The sequence below is a fragment of the Rhinoderma darwinii genome, chromosome 9, assembly GCF_050947455.1.
Source record: "Rhinoderma darwinii isolate aRhiDar2 chromosome 9, aRhiDar2.hap1, whole genome shotgun sequence".
NCBI classification, from domain to species: domain Eukaryota; kingdom Metazoa; phylum Chordata; class Amphibia; order Anura; family Rhinodermatidae; genus Rhinoderma; species Rhinoderma darwinii.
Window position 1 is genome coordinate 102165726 of NC_134695.1, and position 21420 is coordinate 102187145.

The 21420-nt window shown below is 45.6% G+C and overlaps 1 protein-coding gene across 2 annotated transcripts in view; it reads right to left on the reverse strand.

Annotated features, from left to right (window-relative positions):
* The window catches only part of CMC2 (C-X9-C motif containing 2), a 48648-nt gene that overhangs the window by 6823 nt on the left and 20405 nt on the right, over positions 1-21420 (reverse strand). For both annotated transcript variants that reach the window (XR_012850684.1, XM_075838659.1), the window contains exon 5: positions 19731-19773. Coding sequence is in view for 1 of the 2 variants with exons in the window: in XM_075838659.1 (XP_075694774.1) it covers positions 19731-19773 (43 nt within the window). In the remaining variant the exon portion in view is untranslated. The remainder of the gene's footprint in view (positions 1-19730; positions 19774-21420) is intronic.

Sequence of the window (21420 nt, forward strand, 5' to 3'; positions counted from 1 at the left end):
TAGTGCATGTTGATACATTTTAAGTCACGTCCCCTCTTTTATGTGACTATCCATATAAACAAATATATATAGGTGTGTGTGTGCATAAATATATATATATATATATATATATATATATATACACACAGTTAGGTCTGGAATTATTTGGACAGTGACACGAGTTTTGGCATTTTAGCTGTTTACTGAAACATTGAATATACAGTTATATAATCAATATGGGCTTAAAGTGCAGACTATCCGCTTTAATTTGAGGGTATTCACATCCTAGTTTGGGAAAGGGTTTAGGACAATTATCTCAAAAGCTATTTAATGGGCTATTCACTAATTAATCCATCATCAATTAAGCAGGTAAAAGGTCTGGAGTTGATTCCAAGTGTGGCATTTGCATTTGGAAGCTGTTGCTGTGAACCCACAACATGAGGTCAAAGGAGCTCTCAATGCAAGTGAAACAGACCATTGTTAGGCTGAAAAAAAATAAAGAAATCCATCAGAGAGAGAGCACAAATGTTAGGAGTAGCCAAATCAACAGTTTGATACATTCATGAAAAAGAAGAGCGCACTGGTGATCTTGTGAACTCCAAAAAACCTGGACGTCCACGGAAGACAACAATGGTGGATGATCGCAGAATCCTTTCCATGGTGAAGAAAAAACCCTTCACAGCATCTACTCAAGTGAAGAACACTCTCCTGGAAGTAGGTGCATCAGTATCTAAGTCTACCATAAAGAGACGACTTCATGAGAGCAAATACAGAGGGTTCACCACAAGGTGCAAACCATGAATCAGCCTCAAAAATAGAAAGGCCGGATTAGACTTTGCCAAACAACATATAAAGAAGCCGCCCAGTTCTGGAACAGCATGAAACTAAGATCATCCTGTACCAGAATGATGGGAGGAAAAAAGTATGGAGAAGGCTTGGAACCGCTCATGATCCGAAGCATACCACATCCTCTGTAATACATGGTGGAGACAGTGTGATGGCGTGGGCATGCATGGCTGCCAACGGCACTGGGTCACTAGTGTTTATTGATGATGTGACTGAAGACAGAAGCAGCCGGATGAATTCTGAAGTGTTCAGGGATTTACTTTCTGCTCCGATTCAACCAAATGCAGGAGGTTGATTGGGCGTCGCTTCACAGGACAGATGGACAATGACCCAAAACGTACTGCGAAAGCAACCCAGGAGTTTATAAGGCAAAGAAGTGGAATATTCTGCAATGGCCAAGTCAATCACCAGATCTCAACCCGATCGAGCTGCATTTTACTTGCTTAAGACAAAACTTAAAGTGTAGCTAAACGTTTGACAAACTTCTGACATGTCATAGTGGCATGTCAGAAGTTTGGATTGATGGGTGTCCGAGCACTGAGACCCCCCCCCCCCCCCAATCACTAGAACGAAGCAGCTGAAGTGCTCGTGTGAGCGCTCAGCCACTTCATGTCTGTTCGGCTGTTTCCGGAAATAAATGTATCCGTGTATGGACTCAATAGAAAGTCTATATGCCCGTACTCCGATACATAGGCTTTCCGGAATAAGTCCAACAGACACGAAGCGGCTGAGAGCTCACACGAGCACTTCAGCTGCTTTGTTCTAGAGATGGGTGGGGGTCTCAGTGCTCGGACCCCCACCAATCCAAACTTCTGACATGTCACTATGACATGTCAGAAGTTTGTGGCTCTTTCTGCCTTAAAGGGTAGCTAAACGTTTGACAAACAAGCAACAACTGAAGACAGCGGCAGTAATGGCCGGGCAAAGCATCACAAATGAGGAAACCCAGCGTGTGGTGATGTCCATGGGTTCCAGACCTCAGGCAGTCATTGCGTGCAAAGGATTCTCTACAAAGTATTACAAAAAAACCATTTTATTTATGGTAATGTTAATTTGTCCAATTACTTTTGATCCCCTGAAATGTGGCGGCTGTGTAGAAAAATGGTTGCAATTCCTAAACGTTTCACAGGATATTTTTGGTCAACCCCTTGAATTAAACCTGAAAGTCTACACTTCAATTGCATCTCAGTTATTTCATTTCAAATCTAATGTGGTGGCAGCAGGGCCCAAATAATGAAGATTGTGTCACTGTCCAAATAATTCTGGACCTAACTGTATATGCAGTTTTATTGCCGTTTCACACAAGCCAGTGGAACACGCGATTTCCTGTTTTCTGCAGCTCACTTTTCAGCTTTGCCATGTAGTCTGGGCTAGGGTCAGCAGGGTTATCTCATTATCGTTAGCGGATAGGGGATTTAATGACAGATGGCAGCTCTATTGTTCTGCTGAAGGCCTAAAAGCCTTAAAGAGGCTCTGTCACCAGATTATCAGATCCCTATCTCCTATTGCATGTGATTGGCGCTGCAATGTAGATAACAGTAACGTTTATTTATTTTTTTTAAACGATCAAGTTATGAGCAATTTTATATTTATGCAAATGAGCCTTTCTAATGGACAACCGGGCGTGTTTTCGCTTATTTCCAACTGGGCGTGTATTGTGTTTGTAACATCTGGGCGTGTTTACTTGTTTTACTAGCTGGGCATTGTGAATAGAAGTGTATGTCAGCATCATATGTCAGCCTCATACACTTCTCTTCACAACGCCCAGTTGGTAGAAAGTAAAAACACGCCCAGTTGTCCATTGAGAAACTCATTAGCATAAATCTAAACTAGCTCATAACTTGCTCAAAAATGATCGTTTTTCAAAATAAAAACCACTGCTGTTATCTACATTACAGCGGCAATCAGATTATGTAGGAGATAGGGCACTTATAATCTGGTGACAGAGCCTCTTTAAATGGATAGCCGTACTTTACACTAAACACACAGATAAGGCTCTGTATTCAGATCCCCTGGTCTCCGGGGGAGGGCAGGACTCCATCTCTTCCTGGAGACTATATTAGTCTATTCACGCTTTTCTGACCATTAATTCTCATTCACTGCCATAAAGCACACATATCCTGCTGCCAGGGGCGTAGCTAAAGGCTCATGGGCCCCGATGCAAAAATTCTTACTGGCCCCCCCCCCTCCGCAAACTTCTTCAGACGTAAATGGAGCCATTTTCCATGGACTCCGTAGAAAAACAGCTCCAATTACGTCCGTAATGGACACAGCGAAAGATGCCTGCACATGCCATTACGGCTGAAATTACGGTGCTGTTTTCTCCTGAAAACAGCACCGTAATTTCAGCCGTAACGGACGCTGCCGTGTGAACATACCCTCAGGGATTAAAATGTCAGGGAAATAGCCAGAATACATATGTGTCCGCCCAAAAAAAAGTGTGTATATGAGACAGCATAGTATATCTATAGCACTACGACCCTCTAAACTATGGATTGGATTAGATACAGTGGCTCAGCAGACAGTATCACACATGATAGGATTAGATACAGTGGCCCAGCAGACAGTATCATACATGATAGGATTAGATACAGTGGCTCAGCATACAGTACCACACATGATAGGATTAGATACAGTGGCTCAGCAGACAGTACCACACATGATAGGATTAGATACAGTGGCTCAGAAGGCAGTATCAGCACATGATAGGATTAGATACAGTGGCTCAGCAGACAGTATCACACATGATCGGATTAGATACAGGGCCCAGCAGACAGTATCACACATGATTGGATTAGATACACAGCTCAGCAGACAGTATCACACATGATTGGATTAGATACAGGGCCCAGCTCGCTGACATTGCGTCTCCAGCGCTGGACCCAGGATAGGTAAGAATAATAATTTTGCTTCTTTATGTGTTACTGATTATTTTTGTGTGTTTGTGTTATTTTACAGGTTCGGTTGTTGGACTTCGGATTCGAGGACTTCAATGACGGCGTTTTTTTTATTCTCAATAAAATGGTTAATGAGGGTTGTGTTTTTTATTTCAATAAAATATTTTTTCTATGTGCTTGTATCTTTTTAAACTTTATTATCACCGCCTTAGTAATGGCCGCTGGCTGATTGACAACCTCCATTACTAAGGCGGGGCTTAATGTTAGCCGGTGCAGAGGCTACACTAAGCCCCATTATTACCCCGGTACCCACCGCCACCAGAAGTACTGGGAAGAGCCGGGTACAAACCAGTACCCGTCCATCTGTAGGGACGCGCAGGCACCGGGGTGGCCGCAGGCTGGTAGTATTAGGCTGGGGAAGGCCAAAAACAGTGGCCCTTCCCACCCTTGTAATGCTGCCTGCTGCTGCTGTGTTGTATCTGGCTGGTTATGAAAATAGGGGGGGACCCCACATCGTTCTTTCCAATTATTTTTTATTAAATTTTTTTTAAAATGACGTGGGGTCCCCCCCATTTTTCATAACCAGCCAGATACAATAAAGCAGCAGCCTAGCATCACCAGGGTAGGAAGGGCCACTGTTTTTGGCCTTTCCCCTCCTGATAATACCAGCCTGCCACCACCCCAGTGGCCGACCATCACTACAGATGGTCAGGTACTGGATCGTACCCGGCTCTTCCCAGCACCCTTGGTGGCGGTGGGTACCGGGGTAATAATGGGGGTTAGTGTTAGCCTCTGCATCGGCTAACACTAAGCCCCGCCTTAGCAATGGATGCTGTCAATCAGCCGGCGGCCATTACTAAGGCGGTAGTTATATCGTTTAAAAAAAACAAAGACATAGAAAATATATTTTATTGAAATAAAAAAAAACCCACACAGCCCTCATTAACCATTTTATTGATAATAAAGCTGTCATCGAAGTAGTCCTGGAATCCGACGTAGTCCAACGACCGAACCTGTAAGAAAACACACAAAAAATTATTAGTAACACGTGTTAGGCTTAGATACAGGGCCCATGTGTGATACTGTCTGTGGGACCCTGTATCTAAGCCTACCACAACGTAGGCTTAGATACAGGGTCCAGCAGACAGTAATCTTATACAGTATAAGATTACTGTGTACTGGGGCCCTGTATCTAAACCTACAGTGTGGTAGGCTTATATACAGGGCCCATCAGACAGGATCACAGATGGGCCATGTATCTAAGCCTGCCATGTGATTGGCTTAGATACAGGGCCCAGCAGACAGGTTCACACATGGGCCATGTATCTAAGCCTACCATGTGATTGGCTTAGATACAGGGCCCAGCAGACAGGATCACGCATGGGCCATGTATCTAAGCCTACCATGTGATTGGCTTAGATACAGGGCCCAGCAGACAGGATCACGCATGGGCCATGTATCTAAGCCTACCATGTGATTGGCTTAGATACAGGGCCCAGGAGACAGGATCACACAATCTGTGATCCTGTCTCATGGGCCCCCTAAGCCTGCTACGTCGTAGGCTTAGGGGTTGTACAGTCGCTAAACATTGATGGCCTATCCTCAGGATTGGCCATCAATAGCTGATGTGTCTCTCGGGACCCGCAAATCAGCTGTTTTGAAGAGGCCGCAGCACTCGTACGAGAGCTGCTTCCCCTTCATTTCACTACTCCCCCACACTGTAAATCGCCGACACGGATTCACAGTGTGACCGGAATGAAGTGACAGGAATGAAGGGGAGCAGCTCTCGTACGAGTGCTGCGGCCCCTTCAAAACAGCTGATTGGCGGGTCCCGGGAGTCGGAACTCGCCAGTCAGGGCTAACCTTACCTTCCTCTTCAGCCGCGGCGGTAGTTCTGTCGTCTCGATGCTGTGCGCGGCGCATAGCGCTGTGGCGTCATGCGCTGCGCACAGCGCTTGACCTCAGGACCTCCGCTGCGATCCGGAACCAGGATAATATCTCTCCAGCATACGGACCCTGACACCATGAAATAATATCTCTCCAGCATGCGGACCCAGACACTATGAAATAATATCTCTCCAGCATGCGGAACCTGACTGTTAAGGATCTGCCAGGCACAGCTTCTGTATCCACGCCCATAGGTAATCAGTCTGCACCTGCTTCTATGTCTGTGAGACTGACTCCATCTTCCACCACTCAGGATGGCAGGCTTAGGAGTGGGAGAGCCTAGCACAGCCTGGCCAGACGGAGCTAGCTCCCGTCCTCTGTCTATTTATACCTGCCTTTCCTGTTCCTCCTTTCTTGTGATTCTTCTCTGTTGGTTTCCTGGCCCTTCTGCAGCTTCTTGAACTACTTGTCCCTGCTTCGTATTGACCCTGGCTTACTGACTACTCTTCTGCTCTGTGTTTGGTACCTCGTACACTCCTGGTTTGACTCGGCTTGTTCACTACTCTCCTGCTCTACGTTTGGCACCTCGTACTCTCCTGGTTTGACTCGGCTCGTTTACTACTCTTGTTGCTCACGGTGTTGCCGTGGGCAACTGCCCCGTTTCTCTTTGTTCTGTGTTTCCTTGTCTGTTGTCTGTTGTGCACTTATTGAGTGTAGGGACCGTCGCCCAGTTGTACCCCGTCGCCTAGGGCCGGTCGTTGCAAGTAGGCAGGGACTGAGTGGCGGGTAGATTAGGGCTCACTTGTCTGTTTCCCTATCCCTGTCATTACATAATCACAAGCCCATATACCTACTCTATGTGGTCCCTCACACCACTATGGACCCCCTTGAGACCCTGGTTCAGCAAATGCAGGGTCTCTCCCTACAGGCCCTGGCTCAGAGGGTCAACCAGACTGATGCTACCATGGTAGTACCCCTCACCTCTTGAACCCCACCTCAAGTTGCCTGACCAGTTCTCAGGGGACCGGAAGACTTTTCTCTCCTTTCGGGAGAGTTTTAGGCTCTATTTTCGTTTAAAGCCCCACTCCTCAGGTTCTGAGAGCCAGCGGGTGGGTATAATTATGTCCCGGCCCCAGGAAGGGCCCCAAGAATGGGCCTTCTTCTTGGCTCCTGACGCCCCTGAACTTTCCTCCGTTGATCTTTTCTTTTCTGCTCTCGGACTCATTTATGACGAGACTGACAGGACTACCTTTGCTGAGAGTCAGCTGGTGACCTTACGTCAGGGTAAGAGACCTGTTGAGGAGTATTGCTCTGACTTTAGGAAGTGGTGCGTAGCTTCTCGGTGGAATGACCCTGCCTTAAGGTGCTAGTTTAGGTTGGGTCTGTCGAACGCCCTGAAAGACCTGCTAGTTAGCTATCCTTCTTCTGACTCCCTAGACCAGGTTATGGCTTTAGCGGTACGACTTGACCGACGTCTCAGGGAACGACAACGTGAACGTTTATGTGTTTTCTCCTCTGACTCCCCCATGATGCCTCCCGAGGTTCCGTTGCTTCGTTCTTCCACGGAAGACTCAGAGGTACCTATGCAACTCGGGGCCTCCGTGTCCCCCCAACAACGTAGAGAGTTCCGCAGGAAGAATGGTCTCTGCTTCTATTGTGGGGATGACAAGCATCAAGTGAACACCTGTCCTAGGCATAAGAATAAGCAGCCGGAAAACTTCCGCGCCTAAGTGATCATCGGGGAGGTCACTTGGGCGCACAGGTATTTCCCGTAAATATGAAACGTAATAAAATCTTGCTTCCCTTTCAGGTCTCTTTTGGTGGTAGGTCTGCTACCGGCAGTGCCTTCGTGGATTCAGGGTCGTCTGCTAATATCATGTCTGTGGAATTTGCTATGTCTCTAGCTATGCCTTTGATTGATTTGCCTAAACCTGTCCCGGTAGTGGGTATCGACTCCACTCCTCTTGCTAATGGTTATTTTACACAGCATACCCCTGTTTTTGAACTCCTTGTTGGCTCCATGCATTTGGAGCAGTGCTCTGTACTGTTGATGCAGGGATTATCGTCCGATTTGGTTTTAGGCCTTCCCTGGTTGCAGTTGCATAATCCCACGTTTTACTGGAATACTGGGGATCTTACCAAATGGGGTAATGAATGCTTGACGTCATGTTTTTCTGTTAATTCTATTTCTCCCCCTGAGGAGGTGAACACGCTACCTGAGTTTGTTCAGGATTTCGCTGATGTTTTCTCTAAGGAGGCCTCCGAAGTGTTACCTCCTCATAGAGAATACGATTGCGCTATCGATTTGGTACCAGGAGCTAAGCTCCCTAAGGGTAGGATATTTAATCTCTCTTGTCCCGAACGTGAAGCCATGAGAGAGTATATGCAGGAATGCCTGGCCAAGGGTTACATTCGCCCCTCTACTTCTCCAGTAGGTGCTGGCTTTTTCTTCGTAGGGAAGAAGGATGGTGGTCTTAGGCCATGCATTGACTACCGTAACTTGAATAAGGTCACTGTAAGGAACCAGTATCCCCTTCCTTTGATTCCTGATCTCTTTAATCAGGTTCAGGGGGCCCAATTGTTCTCTAAGTTTGATCTACGAGGGGCGTATAACCTTATCCGCATCAAAGAGGGGGATGAGTGGAAGACTGCGTTTAACACGCCCGAAGGTCATTTCGAATACCTCGTCATGCCCTTTGGGTTGTGTAATGCTCTCGCGGTCTTCCAGAATTTCATAAATGAGATTTTAAGAGATTACCTGGGGGTATTTCTTGTAGTGTACCTTGATGACATACTTGTGTTTTCCAAGGACTGGTCCTCCCACATTGACCATGTCAGGAAGGTGCTCCAGGTCCTTCGGGAAAACAAACTGCGAAGACCGAAAAATGTGTGTTTGGGGTGCAGGAGATACCATTTTTGGGTCAAATCCTCACTCCTCATGAATTCCGCATGGACCCCGCCAAGGTCCATGCTGTGGCGGAATGGGTCCAACCTGCCTCCCTGAAGGCGTTACAGTGTTTCTTGGGGTTCGCTAATTATTACAGGAGATTTATTGCTAACTTCTCGGTCATCGCTAAGCCTCTTACGGACCTCACTCGCAAGGGTGCTGATCTCCTCCGCTGGCCTCCTGAGGCTGTCCAGGCTTTTGAGGTCATTAAGAATTGCTTTATCTCGGCCCCGGTGTTGGTTCAGCCCAACCAAATGGAGCCATTTATCGTGTAGGTTGACGCGTCCGAGGTGGGAGTGGGGGCTGTCTTGTCCCAGGGTACCAGGTCCCTCACCCATCTCCGTCCCTGTGCCTACTTCTCCAGGAAGTTTTCGCCCACTGAGAGTAACTATGATATTGGCAACCGCGAACTCTTAGCCATTAAATGGGCGTTTGAAGAGTGGCGCCACTTCCTGGAGGGGGCTAGGCACCAGGTAACGGTCCTTACCGACCACAAGAATCTGGTTTTCCTAGAATCGGCCCGGAGGCTAAACCCGAGACAAGCTCGATGGGCGTTATTTTTTACCAGATTCCATTTTTTGGTTACCTATAGGGCTGGGTCTAAAAATATTAAGGCTGATGCACTGTCGCGTAGCTTCATGGCCAGCCCTCCTTCGGAGGAAGATCCTGCTTGTATTTTGCCTCCAGGTATAATCATTTCCTCTATTGAGTCTGATTTAATCTCTGAAATTGCTGCTGATCAAGGTTCAGCTCCCGGGAACCTTCCTGAGAACAAGCTGTTTGTTCCCCTGCAATTCCGGCTAAGGGTACTTAGTGCGGAGTCATGATTTTCCCTATCTGGTCATCCAGTCATCCTGGGTACCAAGCACCTCATTGCCAGAAACTATTGGTGGCCTGGGTTGCCTAAAGACGTTAAGGCCTACGTTGCCGCTTGTGAGGTTTGTGCTAGGTCCAAGACTCCCAGGTCCCGACCAGCGGGCTTACTACGTTCTTTGCCCATTCCCAGAGACCTTGGACCCATATCTCCATGGATTTTATCACCGATTTGCCTCCATCTCAAGGCAAGTCAGTGGTGTGGGTTGTAGTAGACCGCTTCAGTAAGATGTGCCACTTTGTGCCCCTCAAAAAACTACCCAATGCTAAGACGTTAGCTACCTTGTTTGTCAAACACATCCTGCGTCTCCATGGGCTCCCTGTCAATATTATTTCTGACAGAGGGGTACAATTTGTTTCTTTGTTTTGGAGACCCTTCTGTAAAAATTTGGAGATTGATCTGTCCTTCTCCTCTGCCTTCCATCCTGAAACTAATGGCCAAACCGAGAGGACTAATCAGTCTCTAGAACAATATTTAAGGTGTTTTATCTCTGACTGTCAATTTGATTGGGTCTCATTCATTCCCCTCGCCGAATTTTCCCTTAATAACCGGGTCAGTAACTCGTCAGGGGTCTCCCCCTTTTTCTGTAATTTTGGGTTTAATCCACGGTTCTCCTCCGTTTTACCTGGTAGTTCCAACAATCCCGAGGTAGAGGTCGTTCATCGGGAACTGTGCACAGTCTGGGCCCAGGATCAGAAGAACCTAGAGGCGTCCCAGAGCATACAAAAAACTCAGGCAGATAGAAGACATTCTGCTAACCCCTTGTTTATGGTCGGGGATCTGGTGTGGCTATCGTCAAAGAACTTGCGCCTTAAAGTCCCGTTCAAGAAGTTTACTCCCCGGTTTATAGGGCCGTACAAGGTCATTGAAGTCCTCAATCCTGTCTCCTTCCAACTGGAGTTGCCCCCATCTTTTCGAGTACACAACGTGTTTCATGCCTCCCTCCTTAAACGCTGCTCCCCGTCCTTGGCTCCCTCGAGGAAACCTCCTGTCCCCGTTCTCACCCCTGAGGGGGTAGAATTCGAGGTGGCCAAGATTGTGGACAGCAAGATGGTCCAAGGCTCCCTCCAGTACCTGGTCCATTGGAGAGGATACGGGCCTGAGGAGAGGACTTGGGTACCCGCCCGGGATGTTCACGCTGGGGTATTGGTCAGGAGGATCCACCTTCGTTTCCCCAATAAACCAGGTCCATCTAGAAAGGGTCCGGTGGCCCCTCATAAAAGGGGGGGTACTGTCAAGGATCTGCCAGGCACAGCTTCTGTATCCATGCCCATAGGTAATCAGTCTGCACCTGCTTCTATGTCTGTGAGACTGACTCCATCTTCCACCACTCAGGATGGCAGGCTTAGGAGTGGGAGAGCCTAGCACAGCCTGGCCAGACGGAGCTAGCTCCCGCCCTCTGTCTATTTATACCTGCCTTTCCTGTTCTTCCTTGCTTGTGATTCTTGTCTGTTGGTTTCCTGGCCCTTCTGCAGCTTCTTGAACTACTTGTCCCTGCTTCGTATTGACCCTGGCTTACTGACTACTCTTCTGCTCTGCGTTTGGTACCTCGTACACTCCTGGTTTGACTCGGCTTGTTCACTACTCTCCTGCTCTACGTTTGGCACCTCGTACTCTCCTGGTTTGACTCGGCTCGTTTACTACTCTTGTTGCTCACGGTTTTGCCGTGGGCAACTGCCCCGTTTCCCTTTGTTCTGTGTTTCCTTGTCTGTTGTCTGTCGTGCACTTATTGACTGTAGGGACCATCACCCAGTTGTACCCCGTCGCCTAGGGCGGGTCGTTGCAAGTAGGCAGGGACTGAGTGGCGGGTAGATTAGGGCTCACTTGTCTGTTTCCCTATCCCTGTCATTACACGGACACCATGAAATAATATCTCTCCAGCATGCGGACCCTGACACCATGAAATAATATCTCTCCAGCATGTGGACCCTGACACCATGAAATAATATCTCTCCAGCTTGCGGACCCTGACACCATGAAATAATATCTCTCCAGCATGCGGACCCAGACACTATGAAATAATATATCTCTCTAGCATGCGGAACCTGACACCATGAAATAATATCTCTCCAGCATGTGGACCCTGACACCATGAAATAATATCTCTCCAGCATGCGGACCCTGATACCATAAAATAATATCTCTCCAGCATGCGGACCCTGACGCCATGAAATAATATCTCTCCAGCATGCGGACCCTGACACCATGAAATAATATCTCTCCAGCATGCGGACCCTGACACCACGAAATAATATCTCCAGCACGCGGACCCTGACACCATGAAATAATATCTCTCCAGCATGCGGACCCTGACACCATGAAATAATATCTCCAGCACGCAGACCCTGACACCATGAAATAATATCTCTCCAGCATGCGGACCCTGACACCATGAAAAAATATCTCCAGCACGCTGACCCTGACACCATGAAATAATATCTCTCCAGCATGCGGACCCTGACACCATGAAATAATATCTCCAGCACGCGGACCCTGACACCATGAAATAATATCTCTCCAGCATGTGGACCCTGACAAACAACCCTGCCCAACTATAGCTCAACATCCTGGACCTTTGCAATTATGATATGGGAGATAGTTTGGTGTTAAAGGGGACCTGTCACATCCTCTAACCTATAAAACCATCTGGATATCTTACCCGTGGCGGCAGTGCTGTTTTTATTTTCCTGCTCGCTGCCTGCATTTTCCTGCAATCGGCCCTGTTAATTTCGGTGCCCTTTTAAGAGTAGACTGTCTAGTGGGCTGTCCTCATCGCTCAGTGTCAATGATTGAGATTGACAGGGGGCACTGGGGACCACCCACCTGACAGCTGCATGAACATTTCTTTCCTGAGCACACCCCATACTTAACGGATTCTCTACTTTCTATCGTAGGGTGGGATATGAGGATAGAAAGTTGTGCATGCTATAATGAAGTATGGGTTGTGCTCCAGGAAAGGAAAAAAAATGTTCATGCAGCTGATATATTGGTAGGATGTAGAGTAGTGCAGGCAGCAGTCTGGCTATGCTGTGTGGGGAGATAGTGCTGTGATGACCCATATGGTCCCAACGCTCTCCTCCGGTTGACAGTCACATGGGGGCAGGTCGAAGTTCCACCCACCGATCAGGAAGTACAAAAAAGTTACGTCAGAGAGGGATGGCAGAGCAAACGGGTAAAGAGTGAGTCATAATTCAATAAATACACATGCAAGGGCTGCAAACTTGTCTGATATGTTAATTTGCCCATTTTTTAAATAAAGCGCCGTCATGAGACAACCCCTTTAAAGGCTATGTGAACCTTTGTACGCTTTTTTTATTTATTATTTTATTGTTTATTTAAAAAAAAAATATATATATTTTTTGACATACAACTTCTATGTATACTAGATACATAGAAGCTGTATAATGCACTCAAAGCCGAATACATCAGGTCTGCGGGACTGACTGCTTCGTGTCAGAGACACGTAGGATCCACCTGTTATCGATCACATCTAAATAATGAAACTTAGAAGTTATCGATAACATGGGGATCCTGACGGGCAGGAGTCGGTTTCACCAATGTGATCGATAACCGGTGGATCCTGCGTGTCAGAGACACACAGGACCCTCTGTCACCGAAGCCGCCAGTCACGCTACTCTGACGGATTCTTGTTTGAGCACAAGATACAGCTTCTATGTATACAGGATACATTGAAGTTGTACATCAAAAACGAAACCATTTTTTAATAAAAACAACAAAAAAGTTGTATAAAATACCTGTGCTAAGGTTTACCTAGCCTTTTATTCTGAAAAACTCTTGTTGAAGAATTTCTAAAATTTAAGAAAGCGGTGTTTGTCTGAACAATACGATAAGTGTCTGCCAAGTCAAGAGAAGGCAAGTTGTGAGCATTTTCAAAATTTCAGATTATCTGGAAATTGCAAACATCTCAATGTTCTGTGTATTGAACAATAAAATACTTTTATAGATAGCGAGCCTAATGGTGGCCCTATGAGGGCCAATACTTTGATCACAGCAAGACATCTGGCCACATTCACATTAAGGCCAAGAGCTGTAAGGAGATTGTATAACATGTTGGAAATAATGTTCAATAATGAGCAGTCCTCTCCATGTTTACTCCATTCCCCGATTCTCACCAGCCACTGCATGGCATCTTTAGTGGCATTATAACACCAGTTAACTACGGTATATATGTAAAATTAACTGCTTTGCAATCTGCACTTGTTAACAATGGCCTCTGGCTTTCATATTTTTCCTACCTGACCTTGACCAAGATATAATTGACAACCAAATAAAATAGTTTGAACCCAGCATTTGATTTTCCGATAATCTGGTATTCATGAAAAAATTGGACATAAAGGAGAAAATTAGTTCACAGGAAGCAGTATAAAGCCCAGTTCACACTGTGATTTTTGACGCGGAAAGGGCGTCGGAATCAGCGCCAAAAAAAATCTGAAATTGCCCCCCGTTGATTTCAATGGGAGACAGAGGCGGTTTTTTTTCCCGAGCGGTTTTTAGGCCCTCGTGGGGAAAAAAGCGGCATGTCCTTTCTTGCCAAGGTTCTGCTTCTGACCTCCCATTGAAATCAATGGGAGGCAGAAAAAAACATGGCGCTTGTTTCCGACCTCCGATCGTTTTTCGCTGCATTTTTTTCCCATGGTCCTCAATGGCCATGGGTGAAAAACGCCACAAAAACCGCAACAGAAAAGGGCAGGCAGGTCAAAATCTGTCTCAAATTTCCTGAAGGAATTTTGAGGCAGATTTTTTCTGCCTGCAAAAAAACTCTGTGTGAACTAGGCCTAATACTTGCTTTGAGACACCCTTAGATGAAGCTCCAGTTTATTGTGTTTACACCCCCACAAATCGCCATAAATAAGTGGACCAAGGTGCTCTTATGAATGACATGCCCAATCACCACAAATTAAATGGAACTTTGTTCTCAAATGGGGAAGATTTCTGCTATAGCAAACTGCCACCCACGGGGAGCTTTGCTGCCGACAACTATGAGTATAAGGGTATGTTCACACACACTAATTACGGACGTAATTCAGGCGTTTTTGCCCCGAATTATGTCCGAAAAATGCGCCTCGATAGCGGTGACAAACATCTGCCCATTGAAAGCAATGGGCTGACGTTTGTCTGTTCACACGAGGCGTAAATGGACGCCCGCGTCAAAGAAGTGACCTGTCACTTCTTGGGGCGTAATTGGAGCCGTTATTCATTGACTCCAATGAAAAGCAGCGCCAATTAAGTCCATAATGGACGCGGCGTTCAAGCGCCTGCACATGCCGTTACGGCTGAAATTACGGGGATGTTTCCTTCTGAAAACATCCCCGTAATTTCAGCTGTTACGGACGCTGTCGTGTGAACATACCCTTACAGCCGCGTTAAAGCTGTAATCAGCTGAGAAATGAGCGTTTGCTCGTTAGTCAGCTGATCACTGGGCTTTCTTTCACAGGCCGATGCTCGTGAAGGAGCGTTCCATTCCACCAACCATCGGCCAGTGTAAAAGGGCCATAAATGGGTTTTCCCATCAGAGACATTTATGACATATCCATCTCTGGGACCCGCATCTATCTGTAGAACGGGGGTTCTACTGCTCCGTATTGTGGCTGAATCGTGTGATTTTCAACAATGAGCTACAAAATAGCGACGCTCGATGAGCTACGCTGTTTCCATAAATCCCATAGAACTGAATGGTTGTTACAGAAACATCGTCAGGGTATGTGCACACACAAACTCAAAAACGTCTGAAAATACGGAGCTGTTTTGAAGGGAAAACAGTTTTTGATTTTCAGCTGTTTTTTAATCATACTTGCGTTTTTCCCCGTTGTTTTTTACGGCCGTTTTTGGAGCTGTTTTCCTATAGAGTCAAAACAGGCTCCAAAAACGTCCCAAGAAGTGACATGCACTTCTTTTTCACAGGCGTCTTTTTACGTGCCGTTTTTGGAAAACGAGGCGTAAAAAAAATGCCCCGTCGGAACAGAACGCCGTATTTCCCATTGAAATCAATGGGCAGATGTATGGAGGCGTTCCGCTTCCATTTTTTCAGGCGTTTCTCGAGGCGTAAACCCCCCTGAAATACGCACAAAAACACTCTGTGTGAACATACTCTAACTCGCATGCTACGCTGCATCTGTAACTGCCATTCACTACTATGGGACTTACGGAAACAGCGTAGCTCAGTGAGCTACGCTTTTTCCGTCATTTACGGTTGGGAATCATACGCTTCAGCCACAACACAGAGCAGTAGAATGGGATTTAGGGGGCCCCGTTCTAGAGGTAGGTGCAGGTCTCAGAGGTGGGACCCGCATCTACCTGACATTTATGACATCCTGTGGATATGTCATAAATGTGTGTGATGGGCAAACCCCTTTAAGACCTGCTGCTTTCCCCAAACATGTTGTCCTCGTGCTCTAATCATTGGAAGGTGAAGGAGAGGGAGATAAAATGTCTTCAGGGAATTTTTTTCTTTGCCGTCCCCCTTTATTGGGATCGCAATTTGAATTTACATTATATTTTGTTCCTTTTTAGGCCTGATTTACACGAGCGTGTGCGTTTTGCGCGCGCAAAAGGCACTTGACAGCTCCGTGTATGATGCGCGGCTGCGTGATTTTCGCGCAGCCGCCATCATAGAGATGAGGCTAGTCGACGCCCGTCACTGTCCAAGGTGCTGAAAGAGCTAACTGATCGGCAGTAACTCTTTCAGCACCCTCGACAGTGAATGCCGATCACAATATACACCAACCTGTGAATAAAAAAAGACGTTCAAACTTACCATGAACTGCCTGCTTCCTCCAGTCCGGTCTCCCGGCCGTTGCCTTGGTGACGCGTCCCTCTCTTGTCATCCGGCCCCACCTCCCAGGATGATGTGGCAGTCCATGAGACCGCTGCAGCCTGTGATTGGCTGCAGCCTGTGCTTGGCCTGTGATTGGCTGCAGCTGTCACTTGGACTTAATTGTCATCCCGGGAGGTCGGACTGGAGGAAGGAGCCGGGACTTATCGGTAAGTCCGAACTTCTGTTTTTTTTTACACGTACATGTATATTGTGATCGAAAGTCACTGTCCATGGTGCTGAACCAGTTTAAGTCTTTCAGCACCGTGGGCAGTGACTGTCTCCTGACGTCGCGTACCCGAACATTTTTTGCCGGGTTCGGTCAAAACGAGTTCGGCCGAACCCGGTGAAGTTCGGTGCGCTCATCTCTAATTTGACACTCCGTTTGGATGTTTGTAAACAGAAAAGCACGTGGTGCTTTTCTGTTTACATTCATCCTTTTGACAGCTCTTGCGCGAATCACGCAGTTCGCACGGAAGTGCTTCCGTGCGGCATGCGTGGTTTTCACGCACCCATTGACTTCAATGGGTGCGTGGATGCGCGAAAAACGCACGATTATAGAACATGTCGTGAGTTTTACGCAACGCACTCACGGTGCGCAAAATTCACGCATCGTCTAAACTGCCCCATAGAGTAATATAGGTGCGTACGACACTCGTGAAAAGCACGTGCGTCGCACGCGCGTATATTACGCTCGTGTAAATGAGGCCTTAATCACATTTTTTTTGTATGTTAAAAACATTTAATACTATGTAAAATCTGTCCGTCTGATACTGACCTGCTCACGCGTCTGCAGCATTATTAGAAAAGCATTGTCAGATTTTTTTTATTGATTTTTTTTTTTTAATATAGTGTTTACGGAACAAGCAAAATGTACGGATGGATGTCACAGTACAAGATCATTTCTTTTTGATTTCTCATTTTCTTTCACGCGTTCCTATGGGAGAGGGATCTGTATTGTCTCTATTTTAGATGAGTACATGTTGAACGTTTAATTACTAGCCCTCAATATTACCCTTGTGGGTGTTAAGTCTACACCTGTCATAAGAGTGCTGTCCTACTGTCACCGGCATCTCAAGAAACTCATCAATACTTCTCATGTAATTACATAAATGTCCAAACCCCGACGCAAAATAGCTTTTTCTCTTTATCTAGAATGACATTTTTTTTTCTGTAATTTAATTTGTTTACATCCGGGAGATAAAAAGCATTCAGAGGATTTGTGTTGTAGATCTTGTTTTAGGAATATGACTACACGAGCTCTGGTTTCTAATTTTGAGTTGCTCGGGAGAATAACATCTGAGAGTCCAATTTCAGACACAATTATCTAAATAAAGATGGTTAATTGCAGGTGGAGTTGACTCTCCGGGGTCCTCTTTCATACACACAGCTGTTTTGTTTGTATCCAACTAAATAAAAGACAAAAAGTCCCCATGGGAACTTCTACAAAGTGTTTTTAAAAATATAAGAGCAGGCGGCAGTGAGGGAAGAAAAATCACAGCAGACTACTGCATAGGGCGGTATTCCAGCTTGTGGCACCGAAGTTTGGCCACCAATCAGGAGATATATTTTTTTAAATCCATGGGCTGTGGTTTATCATACACGTGAGAAAAAATACTAAGGCTGGGTTCACACGACCATGTTACGTCCGTAATGGACGGAACGTATTTCGGCCGCAAGTCCCGGACCGAACACAGTGCAGGGAGCCGGGCTCCTAGCATCATAGTTATGTACGACGCTAGGAGTCCCTGCCTCTCCGTGGAACTACTGTCCCGTACTGAAAACATGATTACAGTACGGGACAGTTGTCCTGCAGCGAGGCAGGGACTCCTAGCATCGTACATAAGTATGATGCTAGGAGCCCGGCTCCCTGCAGTGTGTTCGGTCCGGGACTTGCGGCCGAAATACGTTCCGTCCATTACGGACGTAACATGCTCGTGTGAATCCAGCCTAATAGTGTGTCATGACTGATGGAGAACCATTGATTGTATAACTGGGAGGACAGATGGGCCGGGCTGGGACTGAAATTCAGACCTGGCATTTGATAGAACACTTGCTGCGTGGGGAATGTGAAATACGTTTGTGCGCCTGTAGGCTGTGTCTGGTATTATAGCTCAGTCCCACTAAATTGAACGGGACTGAACTGCTCTGAGATGTAATAAAAGAACCAGCCGCTGCTAAAGGTACGGACCTGTGCATGGTAAACAATGAAGCGGATGCGGCGTTGATTTAGCCCTTTGTCCCCGTCACTGTTTTTTTCCTGCAGAGAAGTTCCTGGGCCACCCGCTGTGCAGAGAACTGCAGCCCAGCTCCATTCAAGTGAATAGGGCCATTCTTCGGATCGATTGGCGTACCAGCGGTAAGACCCCCACCGATAATGAAGGGATGGAATGTCCTGAAGACATGCCATCACTTTACTAGATGGGGATACCCCTTTAAGATAGTAACAAGTACCTTGTTGAATGCAGTCTGTGGAGGAAACTACAACTCCCAGCAGGTTCTGAAAGTCTACAGCTGTCAGGGCATGCTAGAGTTATAGGTCCTTGTGGTGAGGAATGGAGAGGACAGTAATTTGTAAATGTTTTTGCCTTAATTACCTAGTAGTGGAGAGAAGTCAGTGGACAAACTTTATTTTTTAGACCCCTGCTGCCTGGCCCTTGACTTAGGTGTCAGGCCCAAGTCACATAGCGTTGTTATTTTTTTCATTACGTTTAGCGTTTAAGGTTATGTAAGCCTTTAAACATTTATTTTTTTTAAATAAAATAATGTATCATGTTATTTTAAAAAAACTTTGTAATTGTTTTTTATTATTATTATTTTTTTTTTTTTTTTTGTGATACAGCTTCTATGTATCCTGGATACATAGAAGCTGTATCTTGTGTTTAAACCCGAATTCGTCAAGTCTGCAGGACTGATGGCTTTCTTGACAGCGGGTCAGGATCCAGCTGCTATCGATCACATCTACAGCAAATTAGCATATAAAGAGCCAACAAAACAGTGGCCATATCTCTGGAACGGGGGTCCAGGAAAAAAAAAAAAACAGCGCTGGATTCTGCGAGACCGCGCTATTCATGTCAGTAAACCAGTTCAGCTTATATGACCAAGTGACAGGTGCACTTAGACTGCAAAATTGTTATGATAAAATTCAAAATTATTGTTTATTACAAAACATCCTTATTCAAAGTTGTGCTTATCATTCAGAATATTGATAAATTCCAAATTATACGTTGTACATTCACATCTTTTTAACAACTAGCTTACACGATATAAGAACCTACTGGGCAGTGTTACATGTTACAGTATAATATCCATAGGATTAATAATAATATGTAATAATCACAGTACTCATATATATCTGCGAATCATAGCGGCTGACATAGGACGGCACTAGACTCCATCCGTATGTCTGATACTAACAAGATTTTCTGGTGCCAGATGTGAAAGTCATATTTCAGTTTTGTTACTTACCACGTGATTTTGAGCGTGGACCAAATAGCGTCTCCTTTGATGCCTAGAAAGTAAAAAGGGACATTAAGGAACAACTCTACTGACAAAATAAGAAACTAAATCTATTCTTATGTACACCCCGCCAATGCTCTCCTGCTATATCTATTAGTGAATGTATCCAATGGATAGAACAGTATTAGGCCTCCTTCACACACTTTATTTTCAGCGTTTTTAAAACGCACGTAAAAATTACGTGTTTCAATAATTTTTCATGTCGGTTTTAGGAGCATTTTTGGTCGTGTTTTTTATTTTGGGAAATTTTGTAAATTTTTCCTGCCGTTTTTGAACTCCTATAGAGAAGCCTATAGAAAAAACCACCAGAAAGAAACACAATACGTAGAGCAGGCTGTGTTTTGAAAAAAAACGACATTGACCCTATAAGAAAAAAAAACAAAAACAGACTTTAAAGTAACATCTGGCTGCAGTTTTTTTTGGCCCAAACAATGGAAAGAAAAACTGCTGTGAAAAAAATTAATCCAGCCTTGACCGCTTGAGGACACGGCCAGGGCTTGTCTTTTGCGGGACAAGTTGTAGTTTTTCATGGCACCATTTAATGTACCACATAATTTACTGGGAAACTAAAAAAAAAAATCTGGGAGGTAAAATGGGCAAAAAACAGTGATTACGCCATTTTGGGGGGGGGGTTTAGTTTTCACAGCAGCCATCAGACAGTAAAAACTACATGTTCACTTTATTCTACGGTTTGAAATGATTACTGCGATACCAAATTTATATGTTTTTTTATGTTTTACCACTTTTATAAAAAAAAACCTTGGTAAAAAAAAAATTGTTTTGTGTCGCCATATTCTGAGAGCCATCATTTTTTTTTTACCGCGCATTGAGCGGTGTGAGGGCTTATTTTTTGAAGGCGAGCTGTAGTTTTTACTGGGCTTTTGGGGACTTTTTGATAACTTATATTCCATTTTTTTGGTGGGCTAAAGTGACCAAAAAACAGCAATCTGGGTGTCTTTACTTATTTTTTTCCACCAAGCAGGTTCAATAATGTTATAATAGTTCTGATTTTACGAACGCGTCAATACCAGTTGTGTTAAAGAGGCTCTGTCACCAGATTTTGCAACCCCTATCTGCTATTGCAGCAGACCGGCGCTGCAATGTAGATTACAGTAACGTTTTTATTTTTTAAAAACGAGCATTTTTGGCCAAGTTATGACCATTTTCGTATTTATGCAAATGAGGCTTGCAAAAGTACAACTGGGCGTGTTGAAAAGTAAAACTACAACTGGGCGTGTATTATGTGCGTACATCGGGGCGTGTTTACTACTTTTACTAGCTGGGCGTTCTGACGAGAAGTATCATCCACTTCTCTTCAGAACGCCCAGCTTCTGGCAGTGCAGATGTGTGACGTCACTCACAGGTCCTGCATCGTGTCGGCCACATCGGCACCAGAGGCTACAGTTGATTCTGCAGCAGCATCAGCGTTTGCAGGTAAGTAGCTACATCGATTTACCTGCTAACGCCGATGCTGCTGCAGAATCATCTGTAGCCTCTGGTGCCGATGTGTCCTCGCTCGTCTGACACGATGCAGGACCTGTGAGTGACGACACAGCGTGATCTCTGGAGAACACGGCTGTGTCTGCACTGCCAGAAGCTGGGCGTTGTGAAGAGAAGTGGATGATACTTCTATACACAA